The 25,201-nt window shown below is 34.5% G+C and overlaps 1 protein-coding gene across 1 annotated transcript in view; it reads right to left on the bottom strand.

Annotated features, from left to right (window-relative positions):
- The window catches only part of Scgdelta (sarcoglycan delta), a 42,408-nt gene extending 18,061 nt beyond the window's left edge, over positions 1 to 24,347 (bottom strand). The window contains exons 1-2 of the mRNA XM_081989182.1: positions 24,191 to 24,347; positions 23,984 to 24,136 (exon numbers count right to left, since the gene is read on the bottom strand). Of these exons, the coding sequence (XP_081845308.1) occupies positions 23,984 to 24,136 (153 nt within the window). The 5' untranslated portion in view covers positions 24,191 to 24,347. The remainder of the gene's footprint in view (positions 1 to 23,983; positions 24,137 to 24,190) is intronic.
- Positions 24,348 to 25,201: the final 854 nt, after the last annotated feature.

The following is a 25,201-nucleotide window of genomic DNA, read 5'->3' as shown; positions in this document are numbered from 1 at the left end:
CGTGACCTGATCGGTTGCACCGTTTGACAGCTAGAGGGTTTTAAAGTCACGCCTGTCAGCTCAAAATAGTGACTTTGACAGTTTTTACTTTAGCCTTGAATCTCCCTTATTTAAAAAAAATACGTCAAAATGACAAGGAAGGAAAAAGATAGTACAGATTATGATCTTTCGAAAAATGTCAAAAAACAAGGTGGTAACCGTCCTCGTTTGGCTGCTAGAGGGCGTCAAAGTCACGTCTGTTTATTCAATTTTGACACTTTTGACTTTGACCTTGAATCACCCCGTTACTTAAAGAGTTACGTCAGAAAGTCATAAAAGATAAAAGATGGTCTAGATTCCAGGTTTTCCAAAAGTATGATCACGTGACCTGATCGGTTGCACCGTTTGGCCGCTAGAGGGTTTCAAAATCCTGTCATGTCACACACTTTACTTTAATCTTACTATTTAAATCCATATAGGCACTGCAACTTTGGTGTCCTGTATTAATTGGAAATTAATATGCATGCATCGTAATCAACAGAACAGAACAAAAATCATCCATAAACAGTGAAAAACAAAGCGCAGCATCATTTTTCACAATAATTTTGTATTTATCTTACCCGGTCATGTTCGAATGCTATTTAGATTTAAATTTCTATATGGAGATATCTGTTCGTGATACCGTTTTTAATGGTTTAAAACGCGAATCATGATAGGTCAGTGATATTCGATGTTTTGTGTCCCTGACAAACCGCTGGCCCTTTGTTAATTTCGTTAATTCGCTTTATAAATGCTGGGGATTTTTGCAAATTTTGCTCCGCCGTCAAATCCGTCAAATTCATCGTGTGTTTCCAGCTTGCTCCTGATTTTTATAGTAGGAAATTGAGCCGGCAGCGTTTTAGAAAAGCGTCACTCTATTTCAAAACGGAATTAAAGTAAACAATAAGGTTATTTTACAACCACCATAAACCAAACTAGATTACCGTTCCGCCAGGGTAGAAAATTATTACTGGGCGTAAAATTATCGTAGGCCTAGAGGAACGGGAGGATCCTCCACTATCAATTATATCGAAAATATAATTAACCGACGAACCGGAACAGGCACGATTCATAGGAACCTATACGTCACGTACGGTAATAACTTTCCAGGGAGTTTCCTTGCCGCCAAGTTTCGGCTAAATAACAAAGTACAAGTTTACCATCAGCATAAACTTGCCAGGCGAAAACGGTAAAATTCCTTCGAATAAATTTGTCTGCTTAAGCTTTGGCAAAACTGGAAAATTTACAGAATCATTCGAAATAGTTTCCGCACTTTCACGACTGTCAATAATAGGCATTACTGTTCGATTCTTCAATTCAAACAAGCTAAATTTTTGAAGTTTTGTTTGATCACTAGAATATTTTATGATAATATGTTGGTTTCTGTATTTGCGTTAATCATATCGTCGTAAAAAAAATATATATGTACTGTTTGTACTGTTTCTCAGGTTATTGGGTAGGAAATTTAATGGGGATTACAAAAATGTGCTTAAAACAGTCATTTTCTCACTCCAAGTGGGTTTTACAGGGGATTTTGTCATGACTGTCTTTTCAAACTGTGTTTCTGGCAGTTCGAAATTTGGCACCTCTTTTCTCCTTGACCGTACCAAATTTTGTAGTGTTTCTCAGACTATTGGATAGTAAATTTAATGGGGATTCCAAAAATGTGCTTAAAACAGTCATTTTCTCACTCCAAGTGAGTTTTACAGGCGATTTTGTCCTTGACTGTCCTTTCAAACTGTGTTTCTGACAGTTCGAAACTTGGCACTTCTTTTCTCCTTGACCGTTATCAAATTTTGTGGTGTTTCTTAGGTTATTGGATAGGAAATTTAATGAGGATTCCAAAAATGTGCTTAAAACAGTCATTTTCTCACTCCAAGTGGGTTTTACAGGCGATTTTGTACTTGACTGTCCTTTCAAACTGTGTTTCTGACAGTTCGAAACTTGGCACTTCTTTTCTCCTTGACCGTTATCAAATTTTGTGATGTTTCTTAGGTTATTGGATAGGAAATTTAATGAGGATTCCAAAAATGTGCTTAAAACAGTCATTTTCTCACTCCAAGTGGGTTTTACAGGCGATTTTGTCCTTGACTGTCCTTTAAAACTGTGTTTTGGCAGTTCGAAATTTGGCACTGCTTTTCTCCTTGACTGTACAAAATTTTGTACTGTTTCTCAGGTTATTGGGTAGGAAATTTAATGGGGATTCCAAAAATGTGCTTAAAACAGTCATTTTCTCACTCCAAGTGAGTTTTACAGGCGATTTTGTCCTTGACTGTCCTTTCAAACTGTGTTTCTGACAGTTCGAAACTTGGCACTTCTTTTCTCCTTGACCGTTATCAAATTTTGTGGTGTTTCTTAGGTTATTGGATAGGAAATTTAATGAGGATTCCAAAAATGTGCCTAAAACAGTCATTTTCTCACTCCAAATGGGTTTTACAGGCTATTTTGTCCTTGACTGTCTTTTCAAACTGTGTTTCTGGCAGTTCCAAATTTGGCACCTCTTTTCTCCTTGACCGTACCAAATTTTGTAGTGTTTCTCAGACGATTGTATAGGAAATTTAATGGGGATTCCAAAAATGTGCTTATAACAGTCATTTTCTCACTCCAACTGGGTTTTACAGGCGATTTTGTCCTTGACTGTCCTTTAAAACTGTGTTTTGGCAGTTCGAAATTTGGCACTGCTTTTCTCATTGACTGTACAAAATTTTGTAGTGTTTCTCAGGTTATTGGGTAGAAAATTTAATGAGGATTTCAAAAATATGCTTAAAACAGTCATTTTCTCACTCCAAGTGGGTTTGACAAGCAATTTTGTCTCTGACTGTCCTTTCAAACTGTGTTTCTGTCAGGTCAAACTCTGACACCGCTTTTCTCACTGACTGTACAATATTTTGTAGTGCTTCCCAGGTTATTGGGTAGGAAATTTAATGAAGAATCCAAAAATGTGCCTAAAACAGTCATTTTCTCACTCCAAATGGGTTTTACAGGTGATTCTGTCCTTGACTGTCCTTTCAAACTGTGTTTCTGGCAGTTCGAAATTTGGCACCTCTTTTCTCCTTGACCGTACCAAATTTTGTAGTGTTTCTCAAGTTATTGGGTAGAAAATTTAATGAGGATTCCAGAAATATGCTTAAAACAGTCATTTTCTCACTCCAAGTGGGTTTTACAGGCGATTTTGTCCTTGACTGTCCTTTCAAACTGTGTTTCTGGCAATTAGAAATTTGACACCTCTTTTCTCTTTGACTGTACCAAATTTTGCAGTGTTTCTCAAGTTATTAGGTAGAAAATTTAATGAGGATTCCAAAAATGTGCTTAAAACAGTCATTTTCTCACTCCAAGTAGGTTTGACAAGCAATTTTGTCTCTGACTGTCAAACTGTACTCAAAAGTTGCAAAGATCAGGGTTTACAAACATTTTATTACAGTATTCGATACAAAAACGTTTTTCTGAGATTTGTGACAGTTATTTTGACAGTAGTCACGTGACTGCCTAGCTAAATTATCCTCCAAAAACCACGTGATATCTGTCACTAATGTCAAAACTGTCAACATTTTCCTGGAATTTGCAAGAATTACAGTAACACAGTTTTCGAAACAAGACGTGTTACTGAGATTTATGACAATTATCAGTTTGTAATAATACAATATAATAAGTTGTAATAATGATCCATAAATTTACTGGTCAAATTAGAATTTACTGATAAAACTCGTATTTTACTTTACGTTACCAGAAACCAGTCAAGGTAAATTTACGCCCATCATTACTTCTTAGCAACAATACAGGTACTCTTGGTCAAAAATCACAAACTAACATCCGTGGTCTGATTTCATGGAGCTTACGTGATTTTCCTTCTTCAACCTCGTACTTCATTTATTTTCATGGCGCGGTCCGAATCCGGGTCCGCAATAATTGTATCCCAGTTCAGTCTTGTACTATTTACGTGATGGAACAAGTTACGTACTAATACCCAAGAAGCAATATTCCTGATCCCCGTGCATATTTCGAATTCAAACCATCGCGTAATCCCAGATGGTCAGTTGAACCCTTGTCGTTGGTTATGACGTCTTGTTTAAAGCGGGGTTAATCCGACTTTGCCTTTGAGTATAGGAATTACACGTTGACTGGAATTTAAAGTCTCCATCAACCCCTCGAGGGGGTTGTATACACACACATCAAACTCGTGTTGTCAACAACGCGATGTTTCTCGTTTTATTTTATCCCATTCTTATCTAAAGTACATGCGTTTCATCTGTATCCGCTTTGAACGACAGCTTGATATCGTCGATTTACGTCCGGATGTTCCCGTAGGACATTATAGGGACATTACGACCACCCTTTGTTGCCTTTCTATACACAACCAGCTGGAGAAAATTTAAGATATCTACGGATAGGTTGAACACAAAAAAAAAATGAAATTAAACTCCCTAACTAGGGAATTGTGTTGGCCAAGTTAACCGCATTCTCATACGGGAATAATCCGGGATTGCGGGAATAAAAGGTGTCCTAATTGTAGCTTTTTGATTGCGATTTTGTTCGAGTTTACGCCCCTAAAAATTTAGTATTATGAGTCAGCTTGATGGCTTACCATCGGCATTGAAGTAACACCGGTTTCAAAAACACTTTCCTGACTGCCATCCATTAGAAAACCCCCTTGTAGGCTAATCGTTTAATCAGCCATTCTATGCCACGTTGATCGATCTTAATAGGTCATTATATAAAAAATTACAATAATGTCGTCAACGTCGATACTTCTAAGGCTTCGGAAATTACCCCCCTTAGGGGGTGTAAAAGATCCCCTATTTTAAAGTTTGCCTTTTTAAAATAAACCGCAGGCTTCAGGTATTTTACGGTTTGGAAATGTTTCCCTTGATTTTCTGATGATGGTTCAATATCGAAATACCTAACTAGAATGGAAAAAAAAGTTCATTTCCGAGTTTGTACCAAATTTTTATTAAGCATTCCTCAAATCTTTAGCCGAAATTCAAGTCGAGATGTTGCATCAGTTTAAAAATATCCTCCTAACCATAGAGCCAGTAGTATGAATTAGCCACTTTAGAAATAATCATCATAAATTCACTTAAACATATTATTTTACCAAAATCCGTTTTCTTACTTTGAAAGTGACTCTTCATTGAGTGTAATACACACAGTCTTGGTTATTCTAGTATTCAGCTTGCATAAGAAGATAAAGTATAGTTGTTATGTTTTTTGAGGTTGGGAAAACTTAAATTCTTATTAGGATTTCAATTAAAACATGAAACTGAGAAAAAGGCAATATTTAAATTCGTGCGCTGATCTTTGAAGTTCGCCTTCGACTCTCAATTAAAACGAAAAAGTTTCAAAGACCCATTTTAGGAATGATACTGAGAAACAACTCGAAAGTCGACTAGTAATTTGTGCGGAGAGTAAACAGTTCACTTCTTCTTTCGGTTCCTGGCAAGACAGTTTTTAAGGTATAATTAACGGATTAGGAAGTTAAGAGTGGTTACAAGAATTCCAAATCTCTGCTGGATGCTTTACCAAAACTGATTAAGTTTACTTTAGTAGACAATGTTAGTTAACGTGGAGGATAATCGTCAATTGTAACCGATTCCTGTTTGTTTGCTCTCTAAACAAATAATGGCATTCGACTATTGGCCACCCGCAATTTAATTTGCTCCCGATAGTGCGCCACCTGTAATCTGGATTGAAACTAAAGTCTTATCAGATTGTTATTTGTTCAGACACAATGCACCAGCCAGGTATGTTCGCTCAATTATCTACGGTAATGGATTATTTCAAAAATATATGGCATCAAAGCAAATAAGAATCGAAGGAAGTCCTTTTTCGAAACGTGCATCCGAGATAATGCGAGGTCGAGTTAATCTCAAAAGGCCCTTCCATAAATGCGATTTTCTTGAAAACGGACCAACACAAAGAAGTAGTGACCGCCGGCTTTTTACAATATCGGAAACAACTCTTCTTTGTGCCAGTGTATAACCATCCTTTTGTTACAAAAAGATTCCAAAATTCCTGTTTAAAAAAGCACACACGTATTAGATGGTGTTCGTACTTAATAATTCAGTTAGAATTAGGCCGGAATGGACGTTAATTAATTAGTGAAATGAGCTTTAAACAGCATTTAAGCAACACAGTACGCAGGTACGTGTAATGTCATTGTGTGCTCATGAATATAAATTTGGTGGCCGACGAGATGATGACAGAATCTGTTCCATTTTATCGGTTCATTTGCCTAACAGCGTTAATTTTTCAGTTCCAAATAGTATAATGTATTTGATGTTCATAATTCGTGAAGCTATGACACACTGTTGTTTTGTTTTGACAAATTTACATAATTGTTTCAGTCTAAACCAATTTTTTTCTTGCTGATCCAGATAAAGTTTCCCTCATTAAAGGGTTTCAATTAAGTTTCGCCAAACCAAAATCTAAATGACGAATCTAAATCTCGGTATAACGATGAAGGGATTAGAACGCAAACACCTGGCTGATTAAAGAGGAGCTCGTCAAGTACTTAGAAGGCATTTGCCAGTTATCCGTCTCTAGACGTATGGCAGATTTACATGCATAATTTGCTCCCCTTGAAAACGATCCATTAGCAGTACACTTGCGGTAAAAGTCGTTTACCTAATTCGATTAAATTAGGCTCAGCAAAATAGTATTTATTTTCAACACTGCAACTTACCAGTCCCGTTACATCCATTGCATTCTTTATAAACCAATTAGATAAAGGTAACGATTAGTTTTCCGTGCACGCGACTTTCATTATCAAGCAGACCACTAAAATATAAAGGTCGATTCCCTTCTATCCTTAAGGCCTTTCCATTTTGATTATACTCGGTTTGGCCGATTTATGTCTTTCGTGTGAGGATATGAAGATAAACTGAGGATAACGTTCCAATTTTCTTATTTCTTTCTGTTTGATAGCGTAGAATTTCAGTTCACAGTGTGATATTGTTAAAGATCCATTAGAGTAATTTGAGCTTACTGATGTTCAAAATCACAATTCCACAAACAAACTCCTTTATATAGTTATTGTTGAAATCTGGATTGATTTCAAGAAAAGCTTTTCAGAAAATTGCTGTCGTTTTGGAATTTTCTTAGAATGTTGCTTTTAGCATAAAATAATATAACTTTGATGTTGGTCAAAGCAAATTGCAAGAAAACTTCCAGAAATCCCCAACTAATTGCCTTATTACATTTAATGATTGTTTTTGATATAAATTAAAAATGTAACAGTTAATAATTGGATCTGTAAATCCTATTATCGGAAACTAGTTTCAGATAACATCCGCAACCCTAATGCGATATTGTTTCTATTGGCCTGGGGCAAATTCCCTGCTTACTTCTCTCAACTTTTATCAGCCACCGACATCGCTCTCGGTCAGGACAACTTATTGTTGTTGCAATAAGAAGGACAAGTCCTATTGGGAAGAAGCTTAAATGGGCTTATATCAGCTTCAAACCAGGCTACAAATATCATATTTTTCTTGGATGCTTTGTTGCAGTAACAACTAGGAAGTCGTACAGTGGATTATATTGTTTCTCTCTTTTCTAATTACCAGATAAAACCTCATAGGTTTTAAAGGTTAGGAGTAGTTTCTGGATAAACTACTCCATTGACAAGTAAAAAGTTTATAAATTTTTAAAAAAGTTCATTTGATAATAGCAAACCAAAATAGGATGACCTAACAGTGAAATAATTGCTGTAAATTTTAGAATGTGTGCGTGAAAGGCAGCAAGCACTGTTAATAGTCAGTTTTGCCAAATCAAAATAATAATAATAATTTTATATCAAATACTATAAGAAAACTATTCAAAACCTTGACTTTTGTAACTTTTGAGGCAGTTTGATTTTTTTGCCGTTAATGAGAGTTGTCACGTGATTTTAGAACACTATTTAGCTAACCGGTCGCGTGATAATAGTTAAAATAACTGTCATAAATCTCAGAAACACGTCTTGTTTCGAAAACCGTGACAAACTTGCAGATTCTAGACAAATTTGGTTTTAGAGGATAATTTAGCTAGGCAGTCACGTGACCCACTTAAAATAAGAAACTGACAGTTTTAAGCAGATTTTTGAAATCCTTATTAAATTTTCTATTCAATAACCTGAAAAATAGTACAAAATTTGGTACAGTCAGTTAGAAATGCGGTGTCAAAGTTTAAACTGCCAGAAACGTTTGAAAGAACAGTCAGGGACAGAAATGCCTGTACAACCCACTTGGAGTAGGAAAATGATTGTTTTAACCACATCTTTAGAATCTTCATTAAATTTGCTATCCAATTACATGAAGAAACACTACAAAATTTGGTACAGTTAGGGAGAAAAGCGGTGTCAAAATTTGAACTGCCAGAAACACAGTTTGAAAGAACAGTCAGGGACAAAACCGTCTGTAGAACCCACTTGGAGTAAGAAAATGACTATTTTAAGCACATTTTTGGAATTGTCATTAAATTTCCTATCCTATAACATGAAAAAACTATAAAATTTAATACAGTTAGGAAGAAAAGCGGTGTCAAACTTTAAACTGCCAGATACAACACTTTGAAAGGACAGTCAGTGGCAGAATCGCCTGTAGAACCCACTTGGAATAAGAAAATGACTGTCTTAAGCACGTTTTTGGAATTCTCATTAAATTTACTATCCAGTAACATAAAAAAACTATAAAATTTGGTACAGTTAGTCAGAAAAGCGGTGTCAAAATTTGAACTGTCAGAAACACAGTTTGAAAGAACAGTAAGGGATAGAATCGCCTGTAGAAGCCACTTGGAGTCAGAAAATGACTGTTTTAAGCACATTTTTGGAATCTTCATTAAATTTCCTATCCCATAGTATCAAAAAACACTACAAAACTTGGTACAGTTAGGGAGAAAAGCGGTGTCAAAATTTTAACTGCCGGATATAACACTTTGAAAGGATAGTCAGTGGCAGAACCGCCTGTACAACCCACTTGGAGTCAGAAAATGACTATTTTAAGCACATTTTTTGAATTGTCATTAAATTTCCTATCCTATAACATAAAAAAAACACTACAAAATTTAGTACAGTCAGGTAGAAAAGCGGTTTCAAAATTTGAACTGCCAGAAACACAGTTTGAAAGAACAGTCAGGGAGAAAATCGTCTGTAGAACTCACTTGGAATAAGAAAATGACTGTTTTAAGCACATTTTTGGAATTCTCATTAAATTTTCTATCCTATGACATGAAAAAATACTACAAAATTTAGTACAGTCAGGTAGAAAAGCGGTGTCAAAATTTGAACTGCCAGAAACACAGTTTGAAAGCACAGTCAAGGACAAAATCGCCTGTAAAACCCAATTGGAGTGAGAAAATGACTGTTTTAAGCACATTTTTTGAATTGTCATTAAATTTCCTATCCTATAACATAAAAAAACACTACAAAATTTAGTACAGTCAGGTAGAAAAGCGGTGTCAAAATTTGAACTGCCAGAAACACAGTTTGAAAGAACAGTCAGGGAGAAAATCGTCTGTAGAACCCATTTGGAATAAGAAAATGACTGTTTTAAGCACATTTTTGGAATTCTCATTAAATTTTCTATTCTATGACATGAAAAAATACTAAAAAATTTAGTACAGTCAGGTAGAAAAGCGGTGTCAAAATTTGAACTACCAAAAACACAGTTTGAAAGAACAGTCAGGGAGAAAATCGTCTGTAGAACCCAGTTGGAATAACAAAATGACTGTTTTAAACACATTTTTTAAATCCTCATTAAATTTCCCATCTAATGGCATAAAAAACATTGCAAAATTAAGTACAGTCAGGTAGAAAAGCGGTGTTAAAATTTGAACTGCCAGAAACACAGTTTGAAAGAACAGTTAGAGACAGAATCGCCTGTACAACCCACTTCGAGTAGGAAAATGATTGTTTTAACCACATTTATGGAATCTTCATTAAATTTAATATCCAATAACATAAAAAAACACTAAAAAATTTGGTACAGTTAGCGGTGTCAAAAAATCAAAATTAAATGTTATTTTTGCTTACAGTTTGGGTTCATTCAAAATTAATTTCACCTTTATTTAGAGTTGAATATTGATTAAAAGGACTTTTTAATATTAAAACAAATTAACAGTTTTCACACATATTTTTTGCAAAAAAGATCGCGTTGGGTCCTACATTATTTCAAAGAATATTACATACTAATTATTCAGGTTTGGGCTTTGAGGCTAATGAGTAGTGTATTTGATTAAAACCAACACTTGCTCAAAAGCAAAAGAGACGGACGGTAATTAACAAAATTATCATACCCACAAGAATGGAGGCGCATAACTAAAAGCTTATCCGAACACAAGGTCCACAACAGTATTATCCTATTGTTTCTGCAATGTTGGCGTGTCTACATTCAGGAAGACGGACAAACCGGAACTTTGCATTAAATCAGCAAACTACGTGACATGTAAGATGCCTGAATACAGCTTCATACTATTCGATACCGAGCCTTTGTTGCTAGTTTTGCCTTTTTAAGTTGGATTATGTTTTGTGTTTCTGCGTGTGACTGCTAGAGAACACTGAAAAACCAAAAATTTTCATTTTGCTCATTAGATGGATTGAAACATCTGGAGCAATTCAATTATGGTAGTTTCAGTAAAGTTTACAAAAGCAAATGCGGTCACGTGCCCACGCCACTTGTCAAACGTCGGACGTCTTCGTTTTACAGGGTTGCAGAGGGTTGAGAAGTGTAAGGGGAGAGAGAGCCACAGCAGTAACGAAGTAATCAAGATGTGGGATAAAGCGGACTGCATTATGCACAAGATGGAAACGTACGTCTTGGCTTGGATATTAGTTGGGCCGCAGGAAATTGTTCCGGGGGTTACGACCAAACTTATGGGCCTCTGTGTGTCCTCTGATAGCGAAGACCGGAACAGTGACAGAAGTATGCAGCTTGCCAAACTTTTGTCGTATGTCAAAACTGTCGCAAAAAGCCTATTAGATACTCAACTTTATAATTTACCCTTCTGTTGTTGTTAATATTTGAAAAATTCCTAAAAGCGTTACTAAAGATTAATGCTGCTCAGTGACAAACTTTAGTGTTGTCGAGAAAATCGCTCGATTTGCTCCACTTAAAACACAAAGACAAACTTCATTCCAGAAAAAGCTCGGCATTATCGATGCCACTTCAATAACCTAAAATATTCATTTCGACGTGGATGTTACTTGAAAGTAACAAGTCGTTTTTCAGTACGTTACATTTTTCATGATGCTGGAAAGTTGCTCTTACAGTCTTTATTCAAGTATAATTAAATCCTACTTGAAGAGTTTTCTTGGAATTTAGAGCAAAACAAAACCTCCTATATCACATGAAATACTGACCAACTTATCCGGGTTAGAATATTGCATTACCTGGATTCTGAATATTTTGCATCTAAAAGTGGACTGTGAGAGTGATATATGTTTCCGCAGAAATATTTGAAACAAAAACTGATTTTCCAGTGCTTAATTAAATGAAGCTTAGTTGATAACTTCGGAAAGTGTCTGTTCATTTTCCGCTAATCTTCCTCATTGTACGTGTACTATATTTTAAGTATAATAGTTAATGCCCCCGAACAGCTCGTCTACTCTGTATTTCACAGACCGAAGAAACAACTTTTGGAATAGGCAAAATTTTAGAATTAAGATACTTTGTTTATTGTTTGCCGAAGTGGATAGGAATCTTGTTCTTAATTACTTTCGGTATGACGAATTGCGTTCCCCTTAAGCAGGGGCTTGAAAGTTGGGTTTTAATTTTAAAGTAGTAGTTACATTCGTATGTTTTGTAAGGCAAAATTATCAGTGAATAGCGGATCAAATGTCCCTTAACGAAATTGCATTTCCTAGATCTATTATACAATTAGGGCGAGTTGGAAACATTTAGATAGTAAAAGTCAATACGACAAATTGGAATTCTGGGATCCTCCAGGGCTCAATAATCCAAATAGTTTTAACTGTTGATTTTTAATTAAACGAAAGTTTCAATTTTGCAAAGCAGCAAAATCTTTTGGTTTTGGTAATATGTGGAGGTGGACACATAATAGGACCTAGCTCAAAGCTAGATTACGTAAATTTTAAAACAACAACGTCGTTTTAATCCGGTTATAATAGTACCTTTTATGATTAAATTCAACTAGTGAATATCTTGAAAAAGGTTTATCAAAGTTAAATTTAATAAAACCTCTCGACAAATTCAACCCGAGCATTCTTTTTGAGGTTAGCTTTATAAAGATACATCTCATAAATATGTAACTCTTGCACCGCCACGTGTGTTGCGCCACAAAATTAACTTTGCGCCGGAGACAAAACCCTAATTTGATTAAGTTTGAAGTGGAGAAAGCCATTTTTACTTTAAATTTTGTTACCAGGTTAACAAAATTAATTCGAGTCGGGGACTGGAAAAGCATTGTTTGCGATAACCGATTTGCCCAAACGGACAATCGTGCTCGTTTGCGTTTTGGTTAGAAAATTCGTGCAGCAAAGCCAGGCCTAGTCAACGCCATGTATAATATACGAGCTAGACACGATTATCAAGCAAATTACTGTTGTTGTCTGGAAACCATTTTATTATTAATAGAAGTGTTGGATTAATAAAGCTGTCACTAATGACCTTTATATTATTCACTTTATATGGGTGGTTAATAATCAGAAAGTGAGTAGAGTAGCAGTTAAAAAAGTGTTAGAGAATGACTCAAAAAGCAATAATTCCAGTAGCTTTATGCGGTTTGATGTTTTGTTTTCATATCGATTTTTTACAAAAGTGCAATTTTGTCAATTTATAATTTATATTAGTTAAGCAGTATGTAAGTTTTTGAGATATTTTAATCTATAGAATCCACTGTTAAATTTTGAAATCCCTTGTATACACACCCTGTCTATTAAGCAATTTTTTTTATACATATTTTGATTTTTAAATCAAAATTAGGCATGTATTGAACTTCCTCAAGTTTGAATTTAGAAGAAAACGTCAAATACAAAACTTGTCCAATCTAATAACTATTAGAACCTTCTGGTACTTTGAGATGACCATTAGAATGTTTCAGAGGCCTCTGGCACTGTCAAAATAGTTCTTAGATGCTACTAGCAACTTTAGAAGAGTGCTAAAAGGTTTCAGAGGCCTCTGGGACTTTTACAGGCTTCTGGTACTTTGAGATGTTTATTAGAATGTTTTAGAGTTCTTTGGCACATTTAAAATGTCTGCTTCTGGCAACTTTAGAAGACTCTTAAATGATTTCAGAGATTTCTGGCATTTTTAAAATAGTTTTTAGAGGCTTCTGGCATCTTTAGAAGCCTCTCAAAAGATTTTAGAGGCTTCTCGCACGTTCTAATCACTATTTGAACTTTCTGGTACTTTGAGATGTCCATTAGTATGTTTTAGTGGCCTCTGGCATTTGCAAAAATTTCTTGGAAGATTCTGGCAACTTTAGAAGAGTGTTAAAAGGTTTCAGAGGCCTCTGGGACTTTAAAAATAATGTTTACAGGTTTCTGGTACATAGAGATGTCTATTAGAATGTTTCAGAAGCTACTGGCATATTCTAATGGCTATTAAAACTTTCTGACACTTTGGAATGTCCATTAGAATATTTCAGAGTTCTTTGGCACATTTAAAATGTTTGCTAGAGGCTTCTGGCAACTTTAGAAAACTCTTAAATGATTTCAGAGATTTTTGGCATTTTCAAAATAGTTCTTAGAGGCTTCTGGCATCTTTAGAAGCCTCTCAAAAGGTTTTAGAGGCTTTTCGCACATTCTAATCGCTATTAAAACTTTCTGGTACTTTGAGATGTCCATTAGTATGTTTTAGTGGCCTCTGGCATTTGCAAAATATTTCTTGGAAGATTCTCGCAACTTTAGAAGAGTGTTAAAAGGTTTCAAAAACTTCTGTCACATTCTAATCGTTATTAGGATATTCTGGCTTTTTGAGTAGTCCATTAAATTGTTTCAGAGGCCTCTGGAACTTAAAAAATATTTTTTACAGGCTTCTGGTACTTTGAGATGTCTATTAGAATGTTTCAGAAGCTACTGGCATATTCTAATGGCTATTAAAACTTTCTCACACTTTGGAATGTCCATTAGACTATTTCAGAGTTCTTTGGCACATTTAAAATGTCTGCTAGAGGCATCTGGCAACTTTGGAAAACTCTTAAATGATTTCAGAGACTTCTGGCATTCTCAAAATAGTTCTTAGAGGCTTCTGGCATCTTTAGAAGCCTCTCAAAAGATTTTAGAGGCTTCTCGCACATTCTAATCGCTATTAAAACTTTCTGGTACTTTGAGATGTCCATTAGTATGTTTTAGTGGCCTCTGGCATTTGCAAAATATTTCTTGGAAGATTCTGACAACTTTAGAAGAGTGTTAAAAGGTTTCAAAAACTTCTGTTACATTCTAATCGTTATTAGAATCTTCTGGCTTTTTGAGTTGTCCATTAGATTGTTTCGGGGGCCTCTGGGACTTAAAAAATATTTTTTACAGGCTTCTGGTACTTGAGATGTCTATTAGAATGTTTCAGAATTCTCTGGCACATTTAAAATGCCTGCTAGAGGCTTCTGGCAATTTTAGAAAACTCTTAAATGATTTCATGATTTCTGGCATTTTCAAAATGGTTCTTAGGGGATGCTTACATCTTTAGAAGCCTCTCAAAACGTTTTAGAGGCTTCTCGCACATTCTAATCACTATTAGAACTTTCTGGTACTTTGAGATGTTCATTAGTATGTTTTAGTGGCCTCTGGCATTTGCAAAAATTTCTTGGAAGATTCTGGCAACTTTAGAAGAGTGTTAAAAGGTTTCAGAGGCCTCTGGGACTTTAAAAATAATGTTTACATGTTTCTGGTACATAGAGATGTCTATTAGAATGTTTCAGAAGCTACTGGCATATTCTAATGGCTATTAAAACTTTCTGACACTTTGGAATGTCCATTAGAATATTTCAGAGTTCTTTGGCACATTTAAAATATCTGCTAGAGGCTTCTGGCAAATTTAGAAGACTCTTAAATGATTTCAGAGATTTCTAGCATTTTCAAAATAGTTCTTAGAGGCTTCTGGCATCTTTAGAAGCCTCTCAAAAGATTTTAGAGGCTTCTCGCACATTCTAATCACTATTAGAACTTTCTGGTACTTTGAGATGTCCATTAGTATGTTTTAGTGGCCTCTGGCATTTGCAAAATATTTCTTGGAAGATTCTCGCAACTTTAGAAGAGTGTTAAAAGGTTTCAAAAACTTCTGTCACATTCTAATCGTTATTAGGATCTTCTGGCTTTTTGAGTAGTCCATTAAATTGTTTCAGAGGCCTCTGGAACTTAAAAAATATTTTTTACAGGCTTCTGGTACTTTGAGATGTCTATTAGAATGTTTCAGAAGCTACTGGCATATTCTCATGGCTATTAAAACTTTCTGACACTTTGGAATGTCCATTAGAATATTTCAGAGTTCTTTGGCACATTTAAAATGTCTGCTAGAGGCTTCTGGCAAATTTAGAAGACTCTTAAATGATTTCAGAGACTTCTGGCATTTTCAAAATAGTTCTTAGAGGCTTCTGGCATCTTTAGAAGCCTCTCAAAAGATTTTAGAGGCTTTTCGCACATTCTAATCACTATTAGAACTTTCTGGTACTTTGAGATGTCCATTAGTATGTTTTAGTGGCCTCTGGCATTTGCAAAATATTTCTTGGAAGATTCTGGCAAATTTAGAAGAGTGTTAAAAGGTTTCAGAAGCTTCTGTCACATTCTAATCGTTATTAGAATCTTCTGGCTTTTTGAGTTGTCCATTAGATTGTTTCAAAGGCCTCTGGCACTTTCGAAATAGTTCGTAGAAGATTCTGGCAACTTTAGAAGAGTGTTAAAAGGTTTCAGAAACTTCTGTCACATTCTAATCGTTATTAGAATCTTCTGGCTTTTTGAGTTGTCCATTAAAATGTTTCAGAGGCCTCTGACACTTAGAAATAATTCTTAGAGGTTTCTGATGATACAATTGCAAAGTTTTATGAATCAATAATATCAAAAACAACTAAATTCTAAAGGACACTAATAATCAATCTGTTTACTTCAAGATTTGCATCCCATGAAATTGCTGGTACACAATGTACCGGTCAAATTTCCCTAGGCAAGACGTGATTGACCCTTTGATCAAGGTTTAGCTGCATTAAGTGCGGCCTTTGTGCATTGGATAAGCTAATTACCAACGGTTTAGTGCAAAGCTCAGAACGTTTTAAACAAGCTAAAAAAATGCGAAAAAGCGTAGAGGTTTCAAAGTTGAACTTAAAAATTTGCCATAAATGTGTTAGTTAGTCAACTTCAAATGCCTGTTAATTGCCTTCCACAAATTACCACGGTAATTAATCTGGATGTCGTGCCAACACCTGCCTGTTAGATGCTTCGCAATATCTAAATAACTAATTCAGTCCTTTAGCATTCTCGGTTATGATATCTGCACGAAGTTGACGGCGACAATCCGCAGAAACAGTTTTTCGGAAAAGAATGCGAAAAACGTAATGAAAATACCTGAGATGGCAATATAAAATTTTCGAGATCTGCCGAGCACAATGTGGTCTCTATATATGAAAACACCCAAGATTTTCAATTTGATGCTGTCTAGAGAACTATACGAAAGCCGTTTGGGCGATATAAGCTACGCTGTGCACCGGAGAATATTACAGGTGATACATTTTCGCTCGTATAAAATTCCCAAGTCTCGGATACAAATTGCATGCAATTAGAGAAAAAAATCACGGCAAACTTTATTAAAAAAAAACCACGCGATCTACGAAAGTCCTCCTGGAAGACGGAGACCCGAAACAGGCATAAATTTAAAAAGTAAAATATGACAAGTTATTCCATCCAAATCGCCTTATATATTTCTGCTGCCTATTTTCTGGCTCTAATTTTGCAATCCGCAAACTTTTTATGTCCGCCATTTTTCATGTTTTCCGTGACGGATCTGCTCGGGGGTCCAGAATGTCTTTTTAATGTCGGTTATTATATTAAACAAGCCCCGATGTTGTTTTTATTACTCCCCGTTTATGAGACGTATTTAATATGAGTGCCTTTAAATGAAGTACGCTTTCCAAAAAAAAAAAATTAACCTTTTTTTACGATGAACGCAAATATTGCGTTGTTTATCAAAAATGGGAAAAATGCGGATGGATGTAATTAAACCATTTGAATACTCGGGTCAAGAGTAATTTGCTGTGGTAAATCACGTAAAAGAATCCACAATGAATAAATTCCCAACCAGTGGAATTTCAATTTCAGACCTGAAATCCTTATCATCAACTATAAAATAATGAAGACTTACCTAACCTAACCTAAATAGTCATTTTGTATTCCAACTAATTAATATTAAACCGAGAACACAATAATTTCCGCAACTAGATTTTTCATTGTCTAGGAAAACGGGACCGTTTCCTCAAACTTCTAAAATAGAGACGGAACGCACGATGGCGTCGCGGCGCCCTAAATCCGAACCGTCATCACGGTCGGAAATTAAAGGTAATCTGTTTTCTGTCATCTGTTTAATACGATCATATTTTATTTACCGAATTGGATGACGATTATGGTTCGGAATAGAGAAATTTTACCGGCAATTTGTCTAGCTTGATATTAGGCTGACAAGGCCAATCCAGATTTCCCAGTTATTGGCTCAATTTTCATATTGTTACAGTTGATTAATATCCACATATATACCAAACGGAGGTGATGGGGCGCTATTTGTGCTATTCGCGTTTAACCTAATTTAATGTAATTAATCCGCTTTGATCCTGATTCCAACTAACGTAAACCCCCTTTCCTTTTGAATTCATGTTGTTTAAAAATCACAGGCCAGATTATAAAATTGTGCGGAATGTAAGCAGATTTTCCATGCAACATTAATATTTATACAACTTTTACATATACATCGTCCAACAATTGTTTACAGGATTCGCTTCAATAGACACGTGCGTCAATTTTGAAGCGCAGTTAATTATGAAGCCAATCCAACTTCTGCATGAAAAAATCCAGTATAAAATAAACGTCACAAAAATAGAATTATTAATGAATAGAACACAGTTTAAACATGCTTCTTAGAGAATGTTGTTAAACAGTTAAAAACAAAATTAAACAGACTGCACTATCAAATAATATTTAATAGACAAAACATTCTATTTGAACTGTCTAAAATGAACGATGATATGCAGAAATGAATCAGAATATTGTATAATTAATTGTTTAAATTAACATCCGCATTGAATAATTTATATGATTTTACAGTAGTAAATTTTATTAGAGGTAAACCGCAACTCAAATAATGTAGGTAATGCAAAGCAGAGGTCACTCAAAATAGGATTAAATTACCACAATTTGCCATAATAATATGCGAAATTAAGTTATAGGCTTTTAATAGAGACGTTCCACGATAAATAAAGTTTGAAACTAATAATGGAACGTCAATCGGGAAAGAGTTTATGTTTATGCAATTTCGATTCGATCGATGGTTTGTCTAAAAATAATTCACATAGTAAGCATCAAACCGTATTGAACTATACAGGGTGGTCCAGTTTTAAATGTCAATAATTCACCATTCGATAGCCCGTCAAAAAATAAGTTAACATACATTATGTCATTTTTCTGAAAGGAAAATACAGTCCTTCAAATTTCACTTTAAAAAATCGTTTTTTTTTGTCGTAACTATCAGACCGTTGGATCAAATTTGAAACAAGCACTCTATAAGTTAATACTCATTATGAATGACGTTTGCCAAAATTCTCCAGAAGCGTAGATACAGGAAGATGGTTTTCATATTTTTGCCTTATTTTCTACGTCTTTGGATATTTTTCAAAAATTACAGTTTCTTTTAAATTTATTGTTCACGATGAAAAATTAATTATCTCTTATACAATGGGCCTATCCCACATATCATAAATTTTTGTTTTAATGACTGGAATCGAAAGAATAGGATCAAAAAACTAATTTTTCATATTCTTGAAGAAAAAATTATGGTCGTAAATGTTCCTACATTAGTTTGAATTTGTCCATTAAATTTAAAAGATCTGTTTTGGCGCGCATGTGACGTACGTAATTCTGGGCGATTTTATTGGCTGTTGCTCGCCAACTGTTTCACTTCTTGTCGCTGATTGGTTGATAGTGTAGTACGTCACCGGCGGCGGGCGTTTAAAACATGAGATTAATGTAGTTTTTATCATCATTTTTTTTCTATTTAGACTTAATATTTTTGAAAACAAAAAAATACGGGTATAATATTTTCAATCCGTCTTTGTAGTTATGAAATAAAAAAAAATTGTGGGACAGGCCCATTCTAATGTGAAACTTCGTTTACGAGATAATTCAGTTATTACGTTCAAAGACCCAAAACTAACCCAACCCAACTTAAAAATTGTCTTGGAAACGAAAAACTGACTTAAGAAGCTTACAAAATTTTATTGTAGCCAGTTTTCATAGTTTCCAAATAAACTGAAATTCTTTAGTTGTAAAAATTGATTTAGAAAAGATAAAAATTGATTTCAGAAGATTAAAAATTGTGTTTCTAACCAGTTTTCATACACATCCAGAGACTTTAATATTCAAAATTGACTTGTTTACATAAAAAAAACACTTTTTCTAGAATTTTTTATTACAAATTTAAACCTTAAAAATTGACTTGAACACCAAAAAGTGACATCAGAAACGTAAAATTTGCATTTGAAGTAAGTTTTCATAATTTGAAAACAAATTTCAATATTTTAGTCTTGAAAATAGTCTTAGATACAGGACATTGATATCAGATTCATAAAAATTGTCTTAAAAACTAACTTTTCGTACTTTTTACTTTGCTTTTCATTTTCTTAGAATTCTGGACTATTTTTAGTGCTTCAGCTTGGAAAATCGAAGTTATTGACATAGCAAACTTAAGAAAACAATTTTTACATTCTCCATAGACTTAAAACATCATTCTAAACTTTCTCAGTGCTAAAAATTCAAGTATTTCTTAAAAATCTAGACTGTTTTTAGTGCTTTAAGATGCTTCAAGACTATCTTTTGACTTATCAGGCCTAAAAGCCAGTTTGGACACTGTCCATAGTCTTGAAAATGTCATTTCAAGCTTAGCTTCTTTACTATTAAAAAGGCAATGTTTTCTAATCGGTACGCCACTGTTGACCAGGGAAAGAGGATTTAAAGGGTCGAGATTGCCAGGATTTACAATTCAAATTCAAATAAACGGAAATTCTTATGATAGAACGATTAATATTTATTGCCGACTTAATGAACGTTGCCGTCTCTGTGTTTGTAATAAATTTGTTATTACATGGATATTATCTGCGGTCTCGACGGGTTAATAAATTTGATTAACAGCGGACTAACTACCTGGAAAAATCCAGGATTTTCCAGTGGATTTACCAGCGTGTCTGGACAAAAATCTCATAACGGACCGCGTAGTGTAAACAGTGCCTTTAGGGGGGTGTAGATTAAGGGCTGTCGCGATCGGAAACTTTTCTAATAAAATTACAACTTATCCGGCACAATTTTGTCGTAATTGGTGTCGCCTTGCGAGACGAAAACCCCCCAGAAATTAAAGTTTTAAGTGAAGCCACGCTTAGTTCCGTGCAATTTACCATAGCGGGAAACAACAACGTTCTGAAACTCACGCACGCAATATTATGATTTGTCACGGAGCCATATATTCAAAAAATTTCCTTAAAAAGCACAGAAAACATAGCAGTTAACTATCCTACTTATCAAATTAAGTAATCAGTGGCAATAAAGTCTATTTTAGCATACTGTCTCTTCTATAATCATTAACTGTATTATTGAAAGAGGACAACAAACAAATTCATTTAAAATTTAAATCGAAATATTTTCCAATTAAATCTGACCGCTATCAATAATTGTAGGCCGTAATTGGGTTCCTTCATGTATGAAAACTTTTTAGGTAGGCAATAAAATGAGCAGACAGTTTTAACATATCAAATTTACTATTTAATGTAAATTAGAGAAAATTGTGTAATATATCAATTATTAATAGGCAGTTATGAGCGTCCTAATGACAATTCACATTCCGGGAAGGTCCTCTGGATTAATCTACAGTAATGACGTTCTGGAATCCAATTTAATTAACGGTTATTATTAGTAAGTAAATCTTTTTGCGTTTGGATTTGCTGAAGTTGTTTCTCGTAGAAGGAAGGATAACTCAACCCGTACAAATGGTCGTAGATTTCCACCTCGAGCGAGAAATACTGTGCAACAGGGCAATGAAAATCGATGGGGCAATAAAAACGATGTCTTTATGACTGCAACACTTGTCCTAGGGCAGGTCGTTTTGCTTTGCTCTAACCCAAATCGTTTCCGACATGGCACAGGGTGCTTTACATGACTGCATTTCAGATGTCTTTTGTTCTTCATTCGCCGACTTATTTAAATGAACCGTAACTTCTTTCACTGCTAAGGAGGTAATCAATGTTTATTGCTCTTGTGGTTTTCTAGCCCAGTTTTATTGTCTCGGTTTGTAGGCCATTTAACTAGAATAATTTCAATACTAACGGTTCCACCAAATAAATAATTATTGCAGAATGACTGATAAAGTTAGCGTATATGACAAATTAACTAAAAAATCAATTAAACCAGTCAGTGACATAATTTGATAAAATACGAAAAAAACCTCCAACACTTAATCGGGGGTTTGTCGATCGACATCAAGTGACGAACGAGAGGCAACAGAAATTTTAATTGAAAAGCCTTGTATGGCCTCTGCCACACTCGAAGCGAATTGAAAATTACCGAAACGCAGAGAAAAATAAACCGGAGAAGAGGGCAAAAAATATTCCTTTCATAACTGGCACACATGGAATTCCACGTATTTGCGTATTTTAGCGTAAAATTACTGAAACGTTTACGGATTAGGGTTGAAACAAAACCAAAAAATAAAAATAGAGACACATTAGTGCGGGTTTTCTCGCAGGTGATGCCGGGCAATAACAGAAGCAATATAGAGCCGTTTGCGGTTTATGCTGATCTAGTGTCAGTAACTACGCTTTTATTGGTCGCGGACTCAGTTTGACCTGAAATATCTGTTTTCTCGGAAAGCAGCCATGTTTTATGGGTGGGAGAACCTCTTTTTTTGCGAAAGCACCGGCCCAATATCTATTTTATGTCCCTGGATACCGAAGAGGTACTATAACTAGGTACTAACACTATAAAATTTCAGTTAGGATGGTTTTTATGCAAGTGTGCCTCGGATTACTCACTAGAGAATTCAGTACCTTTTTGAATAGATTTGGTCTAAAGGTAAGTTATAATAATATTATATTATTCAACGAGAATGTAATGATAGCTATTACTCACGAAAATAAAGTTATATCATTCAGTGAGTAATAGTCCTGACATGAGTGTAGAATACTATACTTTTTCTACGACTGTCTTAAGTATTCACAAAGAAACAAAATAACGTCACTTTCCAAGTATGTTTCGTTGTTTTGTACCTCCATGGGATTGAATTTGACAGTTTCCAGGTTTAGGACGTCATAACTGTCAAAGTTCTACGCATAAAACTATAAGATGCCTTTTAGTATTATTGATACTGATTCTACTGGATTTTAAGAATGTTTTATGGTTTTACAGCTCTATGGAGAGGTTTGTGGTTGTCATATTTAAAAATAGACTAAAGTTAAGGCCGAAATACACAGCCGAATGTTATAAATGCCAAAAATGCACTCATGATGGTATAAAATGCATTCAAAGTCAAAGTCACACTGATTCCGATACTTTTCAAGTACGTTTCGGTCTCCATGGAATTGAATTTGACACTTTTCAGGTTTAGAACAGAACAAAAGACAAAAGTGTAACTGACAGCCAAATCTCATAACTGTCAAAATATGTCGTAATATGTAATAGAAAGGAAACTCAAACGAAGAAGCAAATGTTCACAAACTTATAAGTTATATTTAAAACATTTGCTTCTATTACACTGTTACGTCACTTCATTTTACTTTAGTTTTTGCTATACAGGTTTGAAACAGTTATGTAATGACTGACAGTACTCACGGGTAGGTAATGTGTGTTATTATCTATTCAAAACTAGTGAATAATAAGCATATTATATGTCATAGTCATAAAAAAAGGATTTCTCATTTGTTAAAGTTAATGTATCAGAGCGATATGGGGTGAGAATTTATAAATATTTTGACTTTTTTTAAGTGTTCTTCTAGAAAATTCAATTTTAAAAGACGATTAGTAGAGCAATCGAGTTATTCTGAAAATTTTTGTTCCAAAACCTTGAATAAAAAGTCCTAAAGCTAATTATAACCTGCGTAACTGGTTTCGAAATGTACTGACTAGAAATTTGATTTTGGTAATGCAAACCAATTTAATATAACTTCCCTTGATTCTTGATTGACGTTTGAAAATCCCGAGTAAATTGATCGGAAATTTCCCAGTTTTCAAATTCATATCAGCTTTACAATTTTTGCATCCTGCTGGTTAATACTAATTTAACCAAAACCGCTTTGTGTAACCTTCATGTTCACATACAAAATAGTTTGAATGCTATCCATCAAACAAATTAATACTTCCACTACTAAAATACCATGAAGCTGAATTATTGAAATCCCAAATTATACACCAATAATAATAATAATTTAACCGAGTTACGGATATTCCAACTAACTAATTAACAAATACTATAGTGCAGTAAAGTTAGAGGTCATAAAATCGACACGTGATTGATTTAATTCAAGACTCGTACATAATTTTGGCCGCAAATTCAAAGCGGGAAAAACTGAAAACGGAAACGACGTGCAGAAAATTCTGGAGGTAAAAAAAATATGAAAATCGAGTTATTATTTACGTGCTCTTGTTAAGATAAAGATGCCGGGCTCTGATTTATGAACTGTGCACTGGGTAGGGTTTCGACCGTAAATCGTGTCCCGTGACTTTAATGAGACATTATTCGTTGTAATCAGAGTTTAAGGGGCCTAAAGATGAAGCTTTTTATTTACTGCTTGCTGTTTTTACACTTACATTTTGTGTTGATGAAATATCTTGACTCCAGTTCTTACGCTCTTCTGAACCTAGTGACGGATTGGGAGACGTGGGGTAGAAAAGCACGTGCTTTTCACCACTACCGGCTTGATGATAGATTGTCTTGGCTGTTTTTGTTCCATTTAGATTCATCTGTAATTTATAGATCATTTAAAAACTACTCAAATTTTTTCAGACTAAACTTACACTGAATTCAGCTTTGAAACAAAATTTTTCTCATAACTGATGGGTGCATGATACACCGTTATTCTACGAGACATAAACTAGGGTAAGTTGGTAGTTTCACGTAATTTTATGGTGCAGAGCGTCCGGAAGCTCCCCAAGAGACACGGAAAGCGCGACTGATGAGTTTCACGTGGCTTCCAATCAAGCTTTTGTTATGTTCTTGACGGCGCAGACGTCGACGGTGGCCAGTAAAAAAGCGTCTTGAGAAGTTTTATTGTTTTTTTTTTGTTCTTATATTTATTAGGAGGATATTTAAAAAATTTAGTTTTTAACAAGAAAAATACTTAAAAAATAGAGTAATTATTTGTCGAAATTCTTGGTTTGTGAAGAAAATACTTAACCTAACTTAATGTCAGTACTGTTTTTAACTCATTCACAATTGATTATTTTCAACATTATGAATTTCATTGTTAAAAAAAGTCACGTGACAGTTTAACTTAAAAACTGTCACGTGACTTCTCAGGTTTCTTTTTTAAATTTAAAAAAAGTCACGTGATCTTTGAAAATAAATTTGATGATTTAAAATTGTGAAAAGAGTGACGTGAGTTTAAAAATATCAGTTTAAACTGAAAAACCGTTATGTGACCCTTCAAATAACATTTTGATATTTAAAACTGTCATGTGGCTTTAAAAAATGTCTGTTTAAACTTAAAAATGGTTACTTGACCTTTCAATCATAATTTCATCATTTAAAACAGTCACGTGACCGTTTTAACCTTAAAGGCAGTCACGTGATATAAAAAAAAACATCAGTTTAAACTTAGAAACCTTTGCGTGTCTATTGAAATAATATTTTGACATTTAAAACGGTCACGTGATCTTTAGAATCCGTTTTGACGTTAAAAAAATAGTAACGTAAATTTTAAAATTAAATTTGATAATTGAAACTAATCACGTCAGAGTTTTTACCTTAAAACCTGTCACACGACTTTAAAAAACAACAAGTTAAACTCAGAAACTGTAACGTGACCA

The sequence above is a fragment of the Ips typographus genome, linkage group LG11, assembly GCF_016097725.1.
Source record: "Ips typographus isolate SLU linkage group LG11, UJ_Ityp_2.0, whole genome shotgun sequence".
NCBI lineage: Eukaryota > Metazoa > Arthropoda > Insecta > Coleoptera > Curculionidae > Ips > Ips typographus.
This window is presented reverse-complemented; position numbering and strand designations above follow the sequence as displayed.